The sequence below is a fragment of the Hemiscyllium ocellatum genome, chromosome 9 (genome assembly GCF_020745735.1).
Source record: "Hemiscyllium ocellatum isolate sHemOce1 chromosome 9, sHemOce1.pat.X.cur, whole genome shotgun sequence".
Taxonomy (NCBI): Eukaryota; Metazoa; Chordata; class Chondrichthyes; order Orectolobiformes; family Hemiscylliidae; genus Hemiscyllium; species Hemiscyllium ocellatum.
The window spans coordinates 28,781,964-28,798,807 of NC_083409.1; the positions used below are offsets into that span (position 1 = coordinate 28,781,964).

The following is a 16,844-nucleotide window of genomic DNA, read 5'->3' on the forward strand; positions in this document are numbered from 1 at the left end:
TGAGCCTAGGACACAACCTTAAGAAATGCCTGCAATGATATCTAATAGCTAAGATGACTGCTCTCCAATGACACAACTGTCTTCCTTTCTATTCCATTAGAGAACTTTCCCCATGATGACCCTAGTTTTCAGAGGATGCCTTGATGCTACACTCGGTCGAACCAGTTTTGATGACAAGAGCAATGGCTCTCACCTTTGAAATTCATCTCTTTTGTCCATGTTCGAAACAAGGCAGGAATGATATCAGGAGCTGAACAGCCTTGGTGGACCCCAAACTGAACATCTGTGTGAAGGTTATTGCTAACAAGTGCTGCTAAGTATTCCTGTTCATGACACTTTCCAAACCTTTACTGATGATTGAAAGTAGGCTGATGGAATAGCTGTCTGGGTTTTGTGGACAGGGCATAATTCCACATTATCAGGCAAATGCCAGTATTGTAAATGTATGGTACAGCGTGGTCTTTGTTATATCAAGTTCTGGTGCAAATTTTTTCAACGCAATTGTCAAGATATTGTCAGAGCCCACAGCATTTGCAATATCCAACACCTTCAGATGTTTCTTGATATGAAATGGAGGTAATCAAATGAGCTGAAATGGGCATCTTTCATGCTGACGATCTCCAAAGGAGGCCGAAAAGATCCTCTGCTCTCTACTTCTGAAATGAGATTGTCACAAATATTGCAGCCTTATCTTTTGCACTGATGTCGAGGATTGGAATATTTCTGGAGCTTCCTCTTCCAGTGAATAGTTTAATTGTCTATCCACAACTGGAGGAGGCAGGACTGCTGAGCCTAGATCTGATCAGCTGGCTGTGGAACTGGATGTAAGTTGGCTCGCTGAGCTGGAAGGTTCATTTTCAGACGTTTCGTCACCGGAATTAACATCTGGTAAAGCATTGGTGGTATAGCCCGCTTTTTATTTATGTATTTAGAGTTCCTTGGGTTGGTGATGTCATTTTTCTATGGTGATATAATTTCCTGTTTTTTTCTCAGAGGGTGGTAAATGGGATCCAAGTCAATGTGTTTGTTGATAGAGTTCCGGCTGGAGTGCCATGCTTCTAGGAATTCTTGTGCTTGTGTCTGTTTGGCTTGTCCTAGGATGGATGTGTTGTCCCAGTCAAAGTGGTGCCCTTCCTCATGTGTATGTAAGGATACTAATGAGAGTGGGTCATGTCTTTTTGTGACTAGTTGATGTCCATGCATCCTGGTGGCTAGTTTTCTGCCTGTTTGTCCAATGTAGTGTTTGTTACAGTTCTTGCAAAGTATTTTGTAAATCACATTAGCTTTGCTTGTTATCTGTATAGGGTCTTTCAGGTTCATTAGGTGCAGTTTTAGTGTATTGCTGGGTTTGTGGGCTATGATGCCAAGGGGTCTAAGTAGTCTGGCAGCCATTTCAGAGATGTATTTGATGTAGGGGAGAGTGGCTAGGGTTTCTGAATGCTTTTTGTCTGCTTGTTTGGGTTTGTTGCTGAGAAATCGGTGAACTGTATTCACTGGGTCCCCATTCTTTTTGGGCACACTGTACAGGTGATTTTCCTCTGTTCTTCATAGTTCCTCTGTGCTGCAGTGTACGGTGGCTTGTTGAAATAATGTTCTAATGCAGCTTCGTTTGTGAGTGTTGTGACAACTGTATCTGTAGTTCAGTATTGGATACGCACTAGTATCTTTACGTACAGATGTGGAACGACACCACTTGACTGGAACAACCCATCCATCCCAGGAAAGGCCAAATAGAGACACGCACGAGAATTCCTAGAAGCATGGCACTCCAAACAGAATTCTATCAACAAACACATTGCCTTGGATCCCACTGAGAAAAGATAAAGGAAATGCCATCACCGCAGGAAATACCACCAACCAAAGGAAACATAACCACAAATAAAAAGTGGGTCATTCTGTCAGTGCTTCACCGGAGGCTCACTGATGATGTTACCGAGTATGTTGGCGAAACATCTGAAAATGTACCTTCCAGCTCAGTCTGAAACCTCAACCTGAGCTACAAATCTTCTCAAGGCTATGGAACTGCTTAGCCTTTAGTCTTTAACTTATCACTTATGTTTGGTATAACTAGTCTTAAGTTGCCAGATGTGTTACCAATCTATCCAATTTAGCATAGCTGTAGTACCACACAATATGGTGGAGGATTTGCTCAATGGCAACTCGGGACTTTATTTCCACAAGGACTGTGCAATGGTCATTCTTACTAATACTTCCATTGACAGAAGCATCTACGGGAAACAGACAGGTGGGATGGGGCAATAATGATTTTTCCCCTTGTCAGTTGCCTCATCACCTGACACAGACCCTAAGTCCTTTGGGTCTTGACCAGTTCAGTCAGTATTGGTTGATAAGTGGGTGCTGGTATTATCTGGACATAGTCATACTCATGGAACTGTACCTTACTGATATTGTCAGGCTATTGCTTGACTTGTCTGTGATATGGCCCTCCCAATGTTGCACTAGCTACCAAATGTTACAAAGGAAAACACATTTCATTCTTACCCTACAATTAAAATATAAAACAAAAAAACTTATAATTATAACTATTGCAAAACTTAACAGAATTATTTAACCACTAAAGAGCAACTGTTCCAACATAGTAACATCCCATCAATACATCCTTGACAAAGGCAAAGTCAGTAAAACTGATTGTTTGCTGCCAGATCGCATGTGAGACAGAGAACCCAAGCTTCACTATCCCCAACAACTAGTGAAAGCTAAACTAAAACCCTGATTCTGAGAGCGCCTAACTCCACCTATTCATGGTGCTTCTATTGTTCCAACTTAAAAACAAAAAAAATCCCAAAGCCTCATAAGCTGTCTACTTTATTGACTTGGAAGAGATAGCTTGCCACCTTTGGCTCAAAACTTCTCTTCAAAAGAACAGGACAAAATACAGCTCAAAGCCTGTAACATCACATCTTCCCCTTAAAAAACATGAACCAAACATACAAAGATGACTTCATTTTTAAAAAGTTTAGTCTTACACAATCAGTACACCACAATACATATCATTACACTGACTATAAGCATGCAATCATTTAATACTACAGTTCATTTCAGTCTGTTTCTTCTGCCACCAAACATCTTTGTCATGACTTTAATGAAGGAAGACAATGTGGTGGCAATTAGATTCTCTCATCCTGCCAGGTGTACAACTTTCCAATTACAGAGAAACCTCAATTACCCGGCATTCAATTAACCGAATTTTGGATTATCCACACAAGATCATAAGGTCCTAATGCGTGGCTAACAACTTTATTCGGCATTCGATTAACCAAACAAAATACTCCCCATTCATGTTTTCGGATAATTGAGGTTCCTCTGTAAATAGCTGCAACAATAAACTCCATCTAAAACAGTCTGGTATTTTTATCTTTAAATTTCATCTCCAAAAATGTTAAGGGGTTATGATCAATTGCCTCAGATGCATTACTGGTAATGTTGCTTAAATTTGGTACAAGTTTTCAATAAAAACCACTCAGTCTCAGGAATTGTAGCACTTCCCTCTTCGCCAATGGTATCGAAAGTTCCCCAATAACCTTTGTTTTCCCATCCATGGGGTCATCTGTGAATGTCAAAGGATGTGGCCCAGGAACATGAATAGGACTTTTGCAAAACTCGCTTTTAACCAGGTTTATCACCAAGCCGGCCTTCTGAAGTCAATCAAACAATTCTGATGGATGCTCCAAATGCTTCTTCCATGTGTGACTTAAAGTCACCAGATCGTTTATGTACACCACACAACTGAATAATTGTGAAATTACTTTATTGGTTAGTCTTTGAAATGTAGGTGCATCTTTCATACCAAATGACATCACTTTAAACTGGTAAAGTCCATTCGTTGTCACAAAAGCCAAAATTTCCTTCGCACTCTCAGATAAAGGTACCCACTAGTATTCTTTGAGTAAGTCTATCTTCAAGATATAAATTGCTTGTCCCACCTTCTCAATACAGCCTTCCAGCTGTGGAATAGGATACAAATCAGATTTCACAATTGCTTTAACTTTGCAGTAATCAACACTCATTGGGTGCCTTGGATTTTGGCACCATCACCATTTGCTGCAACTCGCTTTGATTATATCGGCTTTGAACATGCTTCTAATCTCTTTTTGATCATGTGCCAACGTTAGACAGTTAAGTCTGTAAGGAAGATGCTTAATTGGAACAGCATTTCAAATATCTACATCATGTGTAATCATTTCAGTACTTGCCAGCATATTCACACAGATCTCTCCACATGATGATAATAATTATTTCAGGTCACTTCAATGTTCCTCTGGAAGGTAACTCAATAATTTATCCCAATTTTGAGAACTTCCACATTATCCAATTTAATTTCAGGAATATCAAATTCAAATATATTTGGATTTTGTTTATTTTAAGTTCCAGCAAGTACCACATTTTCCTTTTGCTTTCTTTCCCTATCAATGTGCTGCTTAAGCATATTCATATGATAGAGTTTTCCTTCTAACTGACGCTCTTATCAAATAATTTACCTCACTCAACGTCCTTTTGATTTGATAAAGGCCATTAAACCTTGCTTTTAAAGGCTCACTATTACCAATATAATACTAATACTTTATCTCCTCTAGCAAAATTAAAAATGTATGTCTTGCACAACTGAAAAATTAGCCATTAGGAAATAATTGGCTAAAACTTACTGGCCAACGCACTCCTTAAAATACATTCATTTTGTCTGAAATTTTAAAGTTGCTAATTTCTCTAATAAATTAAAAACATTTATGTTGTACAGAGCACTTAAATATATATCTTGGATAAGCTGCACCATATATTAAATGTTAAATAGTAAGGCATTCAATCCCACTGACATATAGCATTAATTATGCAAAACCTGCAATTTAAACTGGTGATGAATTTCAGCACCCATGATTTAAGGAAGACAATGTAAAACAAAAACAAAAAGTGACCAACATGCCCTGACAGTGTCATAATTCAGATGAACTGGAAAGTTGGGAAAATTAGTAATCAAAGATACAAACTGGTAAAAATTACCGAAGAACACTTTTAGCAGAGACTGAAGAATTTTGAGATATTTGTTGACTGAAGAATGTGTCACTGACAGCACAGTGAAGTTGTAGATGCGTACAACACATTAGACTATTAGAGAAACAACAGAAGAAGGTACACTATGTAGGTGATGGCAATGGACGTAACAGATTTTGCTATTCTGCATTTATTTAGAAAAACTCAAGCCATATGGTAATGAATAGCTTTATATCGTGCATTTTAGAAAGAAAATATCTTCACAAAGACATAGTCAGACAAGAGGAGAAAATGATGCAAAATATACCACGTTTGAGAGAACGAAGTGATCGTGAAATAATGATTTTCAAAGATTTCCTTTACTGTGCTTAGCCTCATATTTTGGCCTGTTGTCAAACTTATGATAGCAATGATCACATTAGTAAACAACTCCATTATTTTTGTATCACTTGACTATTAGGATGGTAGAAAGTGAAACACCTGGACCTTGATTTTTTAGCATCTATAATTTATATGAGCCTATGTAAAGTGCCTAAAATTAAGACTGGGATTAACAATGACATTTATATAAATGAAAACAGATAAACATAGGAATCCTTAACTTGAAGCTCAAATAAGACTCGAGAAACTTTGTATACTATCCGGTTTAGCTTAATGAAAAGCTCACGAAATAAATGGAATTAGTTACCTGAGACATCGGGTTTCGGGTAGGAGTCAAAAGATTTTTTCATCTGACCTATGTTTAATTTTAAAAATCTCTCACCTCACCAGCTTCAGAATCATGGCTCAAATATAACATTAAGCATCTGTGGCATGCATATGTAAAGACAACTTAAAATGGAACTAAGATAGAGAAGAGGAGAATGAAAGAGTTGTGCTAGAGGTAAGTAATCAATCATAATCCGTATAAGCAGCTAAAACATATCATCAGTAAAAATATCATGTCCAAAGTTATCACACTGCTTCATAGTTTGTAGCAATAGCAATAGCAATCTGAAGGAACTTACTTCAGGCTGAATAGCTTTAAAAACAGGTGCATCCATTAGTGTTATCTGACTCTGAAAGAAACCAAACATATCAGAATTTTCAATTAGCCAACCTTCACATTTTATGAATATTTAAAACAGAAAATAAATGTCCTAAGTGTGTGCTTTTCTGCGAAAATATGAAGTCTTAAAAGAAAGGCTGAATAATTATCTAGACATATTTTCAGAATCAATGGAACTACTGCAGTTTAAAAATTGCTAGCTAATTAATATCTAAACTCAAACATGACGATGTTAGACAATAGAAGTTCAAATATTAAAATCATTGGCTATCAATTCCTGAGATGCTCCTTAAGGACTAAATTTTCACAAACAAAATTCATTAATCACCTTAAATTACTAAATAACTTTTCTGTCCTCAACAGAATGAGCTTTAGAAAACCCCATCAATTTGATAATGAGACAGTTTCTAAAGAACAATTACAATAGTTATACAATTCAACTTGAGATAAATTGAAAATAATTACTTCCAGATTTTCAATTGAAGCATCAGCATATCTGATGCACAAATTTAAACTACATACACAGGCAAACATATTATAAAGAAGGTTTTGAGCAAAAGTTAATGCATGAGGTGACTGAAGTGGAAAATATTTTTGTGATTTAATAGGTATGGTCTCTAAAGAAAACAGCTGTTGGAGGAATAGCCAAAGTAGCCAAAACAGAATGTTTTAATAATACATACACAGAATGGAAGCAGGGAAGGTAATTAGAAAACATTATTAGCATTGGCTGAGTGTGATTCATTTTGAAACCAGAGTAACAAATGTACATAAAAGGTATAAGAAATATAACTGCATTAGAATTTTTTTATGCACAACAAGATAACTGCAGCTTAAATCAGGAAAACAGTTTGTGCTGCATTTCAACCTGCAATGTAAAACTCATATTGTTTTCCACTGAGACATTGTTTAAAGTAAAGGTTTAAGAGAAATTCCATCAGGATACCAAATTGAACAACTAATGCTGTATATTGCATCAGATTCATAAAAGCAGAAAAATATTTAACCAACTCAACAACACATTGGTACCTTTTGACTGAAGGTATTCCCCAAATTACATGTTTTCTCAAGACATTATAGCTTAGGACAGGGTATTTGGGGTTATTTTGATCACCTACTATGTGAATAGAAACATGGGCTGAATCAAATGCTAAGTACAGGCTCCCTATATACCAACATAAATGAGATGGACTGATTCGATCCAAATTAATATATTTTTAAATTATCCTTTAACAATTAAGGGTACATAACTCCACAAAGGCCATCATCCCATCATCAAGTCACCGTTTATTTACACATGCACTAGCTGGTCAGAGTGAGTCTTGTCACTCCTGTTTATTTTTTTCCATCACTCCTGTTTATATCTGTCAGCCAGAGCTTCCTGATTGGCCCAGGTTAACAGTCCCACTCAGGCATATCATAGTCAACGAGATCCACACTGCCTACATTACAAACAATACATTCCTCTTCCCCCCACCACCCCAAACCTCCCATTGTTTTTCTTCTAGCTTCACCTGGGACATTTTTGCACCAGGTCTCATTCCTCTGACTCCACTTGGACATAGGCAGCATGTACCAAACCGTAGCCTACCTCATGCACCCAAAGCTTCTCAGAAGAAATTACTCCTCTTCCTCAGGCAGGGCTAAATATGTTTTGCTCTGGTCCTGCTTGCAAGATAGCAGCTTTCAAGTGATCCACGCTTTTGTTGAGGACCGCTTCGCCAACCTCATGTCAACCTTTATGACTTGATGAATTAGTGTAGTGCAAACAATGCATGCAGCTTTACAATCATCAAACCCAAGTTTGACAAATGATCTCTATGCACATCTAATCACTTTGAATGGGCACTTACAAAGACCAAGAACATGAGTCCATGAAAGGACTTACATAGTCAACGTGCGAGTCAGTCCAGAGTTTACCTTGCATTTCCCATAAATGTGGGAGAGCTGCTGGCAGCAATTTTTGTCCTTGTTTGCACTCTGGGCACTGCCTCTACCAACCCAGCTATGTTAACATTCAATCCTCTCCACCAGGCATAACTTCTTGCCAACATCTTCATTTTGGAAACCCATGGATGACACTGGTGGAGCTCAGTCAGTATCTGGCGGTAACCTTTACTTGAGACAATCATTCTTGCTCCCATATTAATATGTCATCCTCTATGGTGATCTATTCTCACCGGGTCCAGAAAGCTTTCACTTCTGGCTGTGATGGCCCTTTTATTTCCTCCAACTTGTAACTGTACACACTAAGAATAAGAGCCCACCTCTGAATTCAACCAGAGGCTATGGGCAGAACAGCCTTGCCTTTTCCAAATAGCCCTCGAAAGGGTTTGTGGTCTGCCACTATTACAAAATTAGATCCATAAAGGTATGAGTGGAATTTTCTCACACCAAAAATGATTGTCAAACCTTCCTTATCTTTCTGGGCCTATTTGCATTTAGCATATGCCAAAGTCCAGGAAGCAGACACTATCGTGCATTCGTCTCCATTCTGTCAAAACTACTCTTGTACCATACAGGGAGGCATCACATGTCAGCACCACCTCTCACTTCAGATTGTAATGCGCCAACATCACAGATGATGATAGCTGCTTTTTCACTTCCCTAAAGGTTATTTCTTGGCTATGCGACCATTTCCAAGGCTGACCCTTTATCAACAGCAGGTGTAAGAGTGCCAAGATGGAGGCCAGGTTACATATCACCAACTCAGATCTAAGCTCTGGTATAGACATAGGAGCCAGAGCACCTTTGATCATCCTCACTTTGTCTTCCAATGGGTGTAACCTGATCTTGCCGACTCTGTAGCCCAAGTAGGTTACTTAGGTGCCTTGAACACATATTTTTCCTTCTTGTACATTGTATATTGGTACAAACACTTCTAGGTATTAAATATGGCATATTTCTGTGACTTCTCATGGTTCATGTCAAGTCCTCGACATGAGGGATTGAATATTTATCCAGATGGGAGAAGCAGTTTACCATTTGCTTGAAATACTCACAAAGGCAAACCAACCCATCAGGTTTCACCATCAATATGATCGGTGCTGCCCATTCCACAAACTATACCAGTTTGATGATTCCTTCGCTTTCCAGCCACCTGATTTCTGCCTCTACTTTTTCATGTTAGGCAAATGGCAGGCTTTGCAGAACTGCTGAATTGCTTCCTCGTCAACATGTAAGGTGACCTTGCCTCTTTTGATAATCCCTCGATCTTCCTGAAAAACGTCTGGGTATTTCGTCACAATTTCACTCAGGCAGCAATTTTCTAATCAAAAGATTATGAGCCAATCAAGATGAATCTTTCTCAACCAATTCCATTGCATCAAACTCGGGCCCAAGTCTTTTACTACAACCAGTGGTAATTGCAGCAACTGCTTCTCATAGGAGACTGAAACCGAAGTCATTATATTAATCTGTAATGGTTTCCTCAATATAGTTTCTCAGTTTAGTCAAGGTCTTATGCAAACTTAAATTCGTCCAGAACGAATCGTGATAAAGCCTGGTATCCACCACAATCTGATGACCATTCAACCAGACATTTATTTTGATTAGTTCTGATTTGGACATTACTAGATAAATTAGCTGTTCCAAACCACACGTTGGTGAACTTCCCAGAATGAGCACTCTCCTGGATACTGGCCTGAGTTCTCTTGCTCGAATCAGGCCTGATAGGATTGTTTTGCATGCCAGCAGGAATTACAATGGCTTGCTGGCCCAGAGCCTGAAGAACATTTTAGTCACTTGGCCAAGGCTCGGCTTTGGGGTTTTTCCATGGGCTGACATGGTGCCCCTCTGCTCAGGATATTCCTGCGTAAGGCTACGCAATTGCATTCACCCAAGTGGTGTACTTCAAGCTCAGTCGGAGAGGTGAGGGTGTCCAATTCCATCAGAACACCCTGTAGCTCACGTGCTCCACTTGCCGCATTCTCTAATGAACAGGCATGACAGCCAGTCACAGTGCCAGTTTGAAATCCAGTTGGGCTTCAGCTAATAGGTGCTTTTGCATGGTTACGTCAGGATCCCAAATGGTCTCTCAGCATTTCATTCAGGGTTAACCCAAAATTACATACCTCTGCCAATTATCTTAACCTAGTCCAAAATCCCGATTCAGATTCTCCTGGAGGTTCCCCTCTCGAATTGCCAAATAGAAAGCGTCTCAGAATTAAAGGAGGCTTGGGGGTCGTAATATTCCTTAACTAAATCCTACAACTCTTGAAAGGTTTTTGGATGTAGTATCTCAAGGAATGTTAGGTTCCGAATAACTAAAAATGCTGCAGATCTGCAAACAGTGAAAGAATTACTCATAGCTTTTCATCCACCCTAATGTCTTTTGCTCAGAAAAAAAAACCTTTTTTCCACATACCAAGTCCAGTCTTTGACTGCAGAATCAAACGAGTCAAGCTTCCCAAATAAAGGCAAGATGCCAGAAATGCTTACCCCAACTCAAAATCAACTGCAGTGAGCAAAATTTCCTCAGAAGCATACTATTTTCCCTCATTGCCACTGAAATAACTCCATGGAGGCTATTATCCTGTACAAAACCAAAGCAATCTTAGTTTGCACTCGAGAATGAAAAAATGCCAATGATCAGGCTTTCTTCAAGACTTAAATGAGACGATGGAAAAAACACTGGAAAGGCAGGAAACCAACTTTTGCATGTGAGTAAATTACGAAAGTTTCACCTCCAAAGAGAACATAACACTACATAGGACCTCAGTCTTTCTCAATCAATTTCTCAAGGAACGGGTAATAAATGCTAGCTACATTTTATGAAAGAATGAAAAAATGACACCACAATTTAGATTTACAGGGATTCTAAAATAATGAGAAAACAAAGAAAAGCCTCTTGTAATAATGTCACTGAAATGCCTCTTATGCTTGTGGAAGAATTTCAGTTGCAAGTTGCTCACTAAGGATCTTGAATGACAGTATCACAAAAATCAAAAATACATTTTGTTAATAAATGTTCATTTAAGATGAAATTATCTTCCTATTTAAAAACAAATACAAAATTGAAGACAATGATCTCATGTTGTTCAATATGCCTCATTAAATGCAATCAGGAAGTAAGCTGAGGGGTGATCTTATACAAGTTCGTAAAACCATGAGGGGCATGTATAAGGTGAATAGTCAAGGTCTTTTCTCAGGTTAGGGGAGTCCAAAGCTAGAGGGCATACGTTTAAGGTGAGAGGAGCAAGATTTAAAAGGGATTGAAGAAGCAACGTTTTCACACAAAAGGTGATGCATGCATGGAATGAACTGCCAGAGGAAGTGGAGAAGACCAATACAATTACAACATTTAAAATGCATCTGCATAGGTATATGAATAGCAAAGGTTTAGAGGGATATAGGTCAAATGCTGACAAATGGGATTAATTTGGATATCTGATCGGTATGAACAAGATGGACTGAAGAGTCTGTTTCCGTGCTGTACATCTCTATGACTCAGTAACAGAAAAGTTCTGTTTAATTATAGTTTATTATTTCTCTAATCAACTATTGTAATTCTATGTTTTGAAAACAATTAATTATTGTTCAAAACAAACAAGGATACATTGCTTGTTCTCTCTTGAACAAGAAAGACAGGAATTGGGAATAGAATACCTGTGCTGTAAATACAACAGAAAATCAATGTTTCTCTCATGTACATGGATTCATGCGCATAAAATATGCCTCAAGACTCAAAAATATTCCAATTTATTTTAATAAAAAGACTGCCACTTAGGATGTCTTTGCTTCCAGAGCATTTCAATTTTGTCACTGAAGAAGTTGAATTAATTAAGGATTAAAGCTTCAGGCATAGAGCCAGTAATAAGCAAAGCTATCAAAAGATGTGGGAACTGTAGATGTACACAGAAATAAATACCAACCTAGACATTCAAATTGTCAAGATTAGTAACATAGAAGCCAAACAATCAGGCCTTAGGTAAAGGCTGAGGGAAAATAAAAATAACGTGGGACACATTGATACTGAAGTGTGGGAATTGTAATATGTATTCTGCAATCTGTATAATGCTTGAAGGTGCTCTGTTCACTCTGAAGGGTTACAATTTAGAGTGTTAAGGCGATCAGGGCAGGATCATAGGACACAGAATTTATAGCAAAAGATCACAGAGTTCTGTGTCCTATGATCCTCCCCCCACCAGCTACCTGATGAGGTAACAATGCTCTGAAAGCTTGTACTTCCAAATAAACCTGCTGGACTATAACCAAGCATTCTGTGATTTTTAACTTTGTCCACCCCAGTCAAACACCAGCACCTCCACATCATATAAAAATAAATTAAGTTGTCAAAATTAACAGAAGATGGAGGCACCTCTTTTAATTTAATGACATCACCAAGCAGAATACCCAACACAGGATAATATTAAGAATTTAATTTTCAGAAAAACAGAATATGTTTAAAAGTACAATCATTAAAAGCTTCTCATGCATTTTCCTTCCTAGTATGTAACAATTACCCTAATGTGCATAGTAAAAAATGAGGTCTGCAGATGCTGGAGATCACAGCTGCAAATGTGTTGCTGGTCAAAGCACAGCAGGTTAGGCAGCATCTCAGGAATAGAGAATTCGACGTTTCGAGCATAAGCCCTTCATCAGGAGGGCTTATGCTCGAAACGTCGAATTCTCTATTCCTGAGATGCTGCCTAACCTAATGTGCATAACCAACCTCCAAAGTAACATTGATAATGATCAATGATATTATGTTTGTTGCATTTCTCTTGTTCAATTCACTATTTCATGCATAATCCACAGACATACTGCAAAGACTTTAATCACCAACTGTACTCACAGCAAACTCTTCTGGCGTCACCTTCAGGACATCAAAGACCACTGCATCAAAACTTTTCTTAGGGTCATTAGAAGCTTTCTCACTCAGAGACTCAGAGCTGCTACTCCGCTGCAGGAATGAGACACATTCATGAGTTGAGAATATCAGACCTTCATTTAATAACATAGTCAGGAGTCATTTAGAGAAAAGTCTAACAAGCAAAACCAGAAAACAAAAGGCCACAGACAGGAAATATTAAGTTTGGAAATGATTCCAAAAGTTGGACTTAAAGTAAAATCAAAGGAATCTGTAGACAGAGTGTGAATTTGAAATACAAAGCAATGAGATGCAAGGTACAATATAACTAACCAAAGATATTGTTGGGAGGTTAAGTGTCAGCAGGATTTACTGCTGAATAGATTCAGATAAGAAAGGTCTGTAAGTTTAGAGTCTATAGATGGCAGAGGTTATGAGACCAGCAGAAGTATGGCTATTCTGGCAATTCTTCTCTTCCTCCATGGAATATTGAAATTGTGTGGTTGAGCTTTCCAAATCCATATATTTTGCTCGAATATATGATTCTGTTTGCGTTTCTCATGACCTGGCCAACACTAGCACAGCTCTTTCTGATTGTCTATTCATTCTAAGGTTTCAGTTAAACAATGGTGATCCTTCTGGTGTTGATGCTCAGAGAAGAATGATAGATCGAAAATTTCAAGTTGTAACCAAATATTTATCCTCAAACCCAAATCATTTGCTACCGCAGAGAGTAACTTACAGGTAACAATATACTCATTACCCTGCTGTTTTTCCTTGATGGTATAAGGCATGGGGCAGGAAAGTGCCACCAAATAGAATTTGGTCATTTGCTGCAGTGTTCTTTATATAACTCATAATCCCTCCACAAAGTACTGGTGTTGGATGTCTTAGGTACTGAGGCAAATATCTGTACGTTATTGACTACAGCTTCACCTTCAACACCATAATTCCAAAGAAACACATCTCCAAACTCCAGGACCTGCGGCCCTGCAGCCCTGCTCCCCTTTCTGTGACTAGACTCTCAACTTCCTGACCAACACATCACAGTCATTAAGCATGTGCGACATCTCCTCCATGATAATCTTGAACACAGGTGCCCCACAAGGCTGTGTACTCAGCCCCCTACTGCACCTCTTGCGCACATATGACCACGTGGTCAAATTCCACACCAACTCCATTTGCAAGTTTGCTGACAACACCATCATTGTTGGTCAGATCACAAACAACGATGAGATGAAGTACATGAAAGAGACGGAATACTTAATGGCATTGTGTAGAGGCAACAATCTCTTCAGCAATGTCAGCAAATTGAAGGAGCGGGTCACTAACATCAGGAAGCTGAGTGGAGGGCATGGCCCATCTGCATCAATGGTGCTGAGGTGGAAATAGTTGACAGCATCAAGCTCCTGTGAGGGATGATCACCAATAATCTGTCCTGGTCCACACACTTTGGCATTACAATCAAAAAAGCACAGCAATGCCTCTGCTTCCTCATGAGGCTAAGGAAATTCAGCATTTCCATAAAGACGCTGACAAATTTTCATAGATGCACCATAGAAAGCATTTTATCTAAATGCATCAGTGTGACACAGTAACTTTTCCCAAGATCAAAAGAAACTATACACAGTTGTGAACATAGCCCAGTCAATCACTAAACCAGCCTTCCATCCACTGACTCTATCTATACTTCCCACTGCATTGGGAAAGCAAACAACATAATCAAGGTTATACTCTCTTCCACCCACTTCCTTCAGGCAGAAGATATAAATGTTTGCACGTACAAGTATTCAAAAACAGCTTCTTCCCTGCTGTTGTCACACCTTTAAATGAACCTCTGTAATGTTAATGTTGATCCCTCTCTCTGCACTTTCTGAGCGTCTGTATAACATTGTACCCTGCACTCTTCTCTATTACCCATATGTACTTATAATGTACGATCCACCTGTAAATCATGTAAGACAACATTTGTCACTGTACCTCGGTACACATAACAATAGTAAATCAAATCAAACAAAATCTGCATTGAGAAAGACTGTAGATTGAGCTCCCTCAATGGTGTTGCAACTTTATACTGGTTTCATTCTCTAATAATGCAATAAAAATTTAGGAAATGTGTTAAATATTACAGAACTAGCTCGTTCTTTCTTTTCTGAAAAAAGCTTCCATAACAGTCTTCCAGACTGATAAACAAAGAACTGCTTCGGCCTGTTGTTTGGGAGGTGAATGCAGCAGTTAGTATTGATATAAAGTAGAATAAGTGGAATGTGCAGAGAGTGAGCATCGCTGCAAAGTAGATTGAGGGGAACTATCAAAACCAGCACATAAGGGAAGCAATAGTGCTAGTAGGGAGTTGAAATAGAGTGGAACTTTGTAATGTTGTGAGAGTGTTGGGGTTGGAGAAAGGCTCCCAGTGTAACTAGCATTCTTTTAAAGGGAGCAACTAACCAGCTTAGCCTAACGGGAAGTCATGGCACAGATCTTGCACCGGTGACATGCTCAACTTTCGGCATTTGATGGCCAATGCAAATGTCTCATGTATCCTGGTGTTCGGAAAGTGTGCCAAGCTGCATCAACTAACTATATGCATTTCAGAGCTGGAGCTGCAGGTGTGGGGCACTGGTGACGCTGAATTATCGTGGACAGCACACTCAGAGAGGCAGCCACAACGCAAGCAAAGACTGGACTGGCAGAAGTGTAATGGGTGATCACCGGGCAGAGTAAAGGTAGCAATAGAGGCAGGAGATTTCTGTAACTGTCATACACTGAATATTTGGATACTGTTGGGAGAGACAAATACTCAGTGAACAGCAGTGGAGAGCCAGATCCATAACAGGATGGTGGCTCTCCTGCTCAAGAGTGGAGAAAGAAAAATGTACAGCTATAGTGATGAGGGATTCATGAATAAGGGGAATTGGCAGGTGTTTCTGCAGTCACAAAAGAGACTCCTGGATAATGTGTTATCTTCCCAGTGCCAGGGACAACAATATCTCGAAGACCCTGCAGGCTGCTCTGAAGGGAAGGTGAACAGCTACTGGCCGTGTTACATATCGTTGGTATTGACAGAAGTAAAAGAATGATCGCGTACTACAAGCTGAGTGTATGGAGTTATGATGCAAATTAAGGAAGAAGGACTTTTAGGATAACAGGATTACTACCAATGCCACATGCCACTGAGTGTAGAAATAATAGGATATATCAGATGTTATACCTGGACAAACATAACAGTACTAAGCATTTAAAGTTTGAGCAGCTTTGCTCTGAGTTTACAAACAGGAGGCTAAACTACAGACACTGCGAGGCATTAGGGCAGCGTAAAGTTACATGGATTCTTTGTACCAGGAAGCAGTCTCACCTCTTAGGATAGGATGCTCTGATATGGTCAGTGGTCAGGAACAAGATAATGGGACTGCAAGTGAGGCAGACAAGGGAATCCAGAGGACAAGAGTGCCAGCAGTGTCAACCTCTGCAATTATCCAAAAGGTTTGAGCTTCTCTCAACTTGTTTGGATGACAGCTGAAGCTGTGGCATGGATGAGCTAAATGACCACAGCACTGTGGTACAGGAAGCCATTTCAAGCAAGGCGAAGCAGAAGGAAAATAGTGGTAATATGGGATAGCATAGTCAGGGGGATGACACTGTTCTCTGAAGCAACAAGTCCAGGCAGCTTTATTGTCTGCCCAGCCACATGATTCAGGATATCTGCTCTGGGCAGGATGAGAGAGTTGGAGGGGGAAGGAACAGTTGTCCTGGTCCATGTAGGCACCAATGACATAGAAAGATTTGGAAAATTGGTGTTGAGCCAGTATGAAGAGTTGGCCACCGAATTAAGAAGCAGAACTTCTATGGTAATAATTTCTGCAAATTAGCATCCTGTAAACAAGGTCAGAGTAGCTGAAAGACTGGTGTGGGAGCAACTAGTTCTACGTCATGGGACACTGGCACCAATACTGGGGTAAGTGGGATCGGTAATGTTGG

At 39.3% G+C, this 16,844-nt stretch overlaps 1 protein-coding gene across 4 annotated transcripts in view; it reads right to left on the reverse strand.

Annotated features, from left to right (window-relative positions):
- Positions 1-16,844, reverse strand: part of ralgps2 (Ral GEF with PH domain and SH3 binding motif 2) — a 431,788-nt gene that overhangs the window by 258,957 nt on the left and 155,987 nt on the right. For all 4 annotated transcript variants that reach the window (XM_060830098.1, XM_060830096.1, XM_060830097.1 and 1 more), the window contains 2 exons: positions 12,852-12,959; positions 6,015-6,065 (listed from right to left, as the gene is read on the reverse strand). In XM_060830098.1, coding sequence (XP_060686081.1) covers positions 6,015-6,065; positions 12,852-12,959 — 159 coding nt within the window. The remainder of the gene's footprint in view (positions 1-6,014; positions 6,066-12,851; positions 12,960-16,844) is intronic.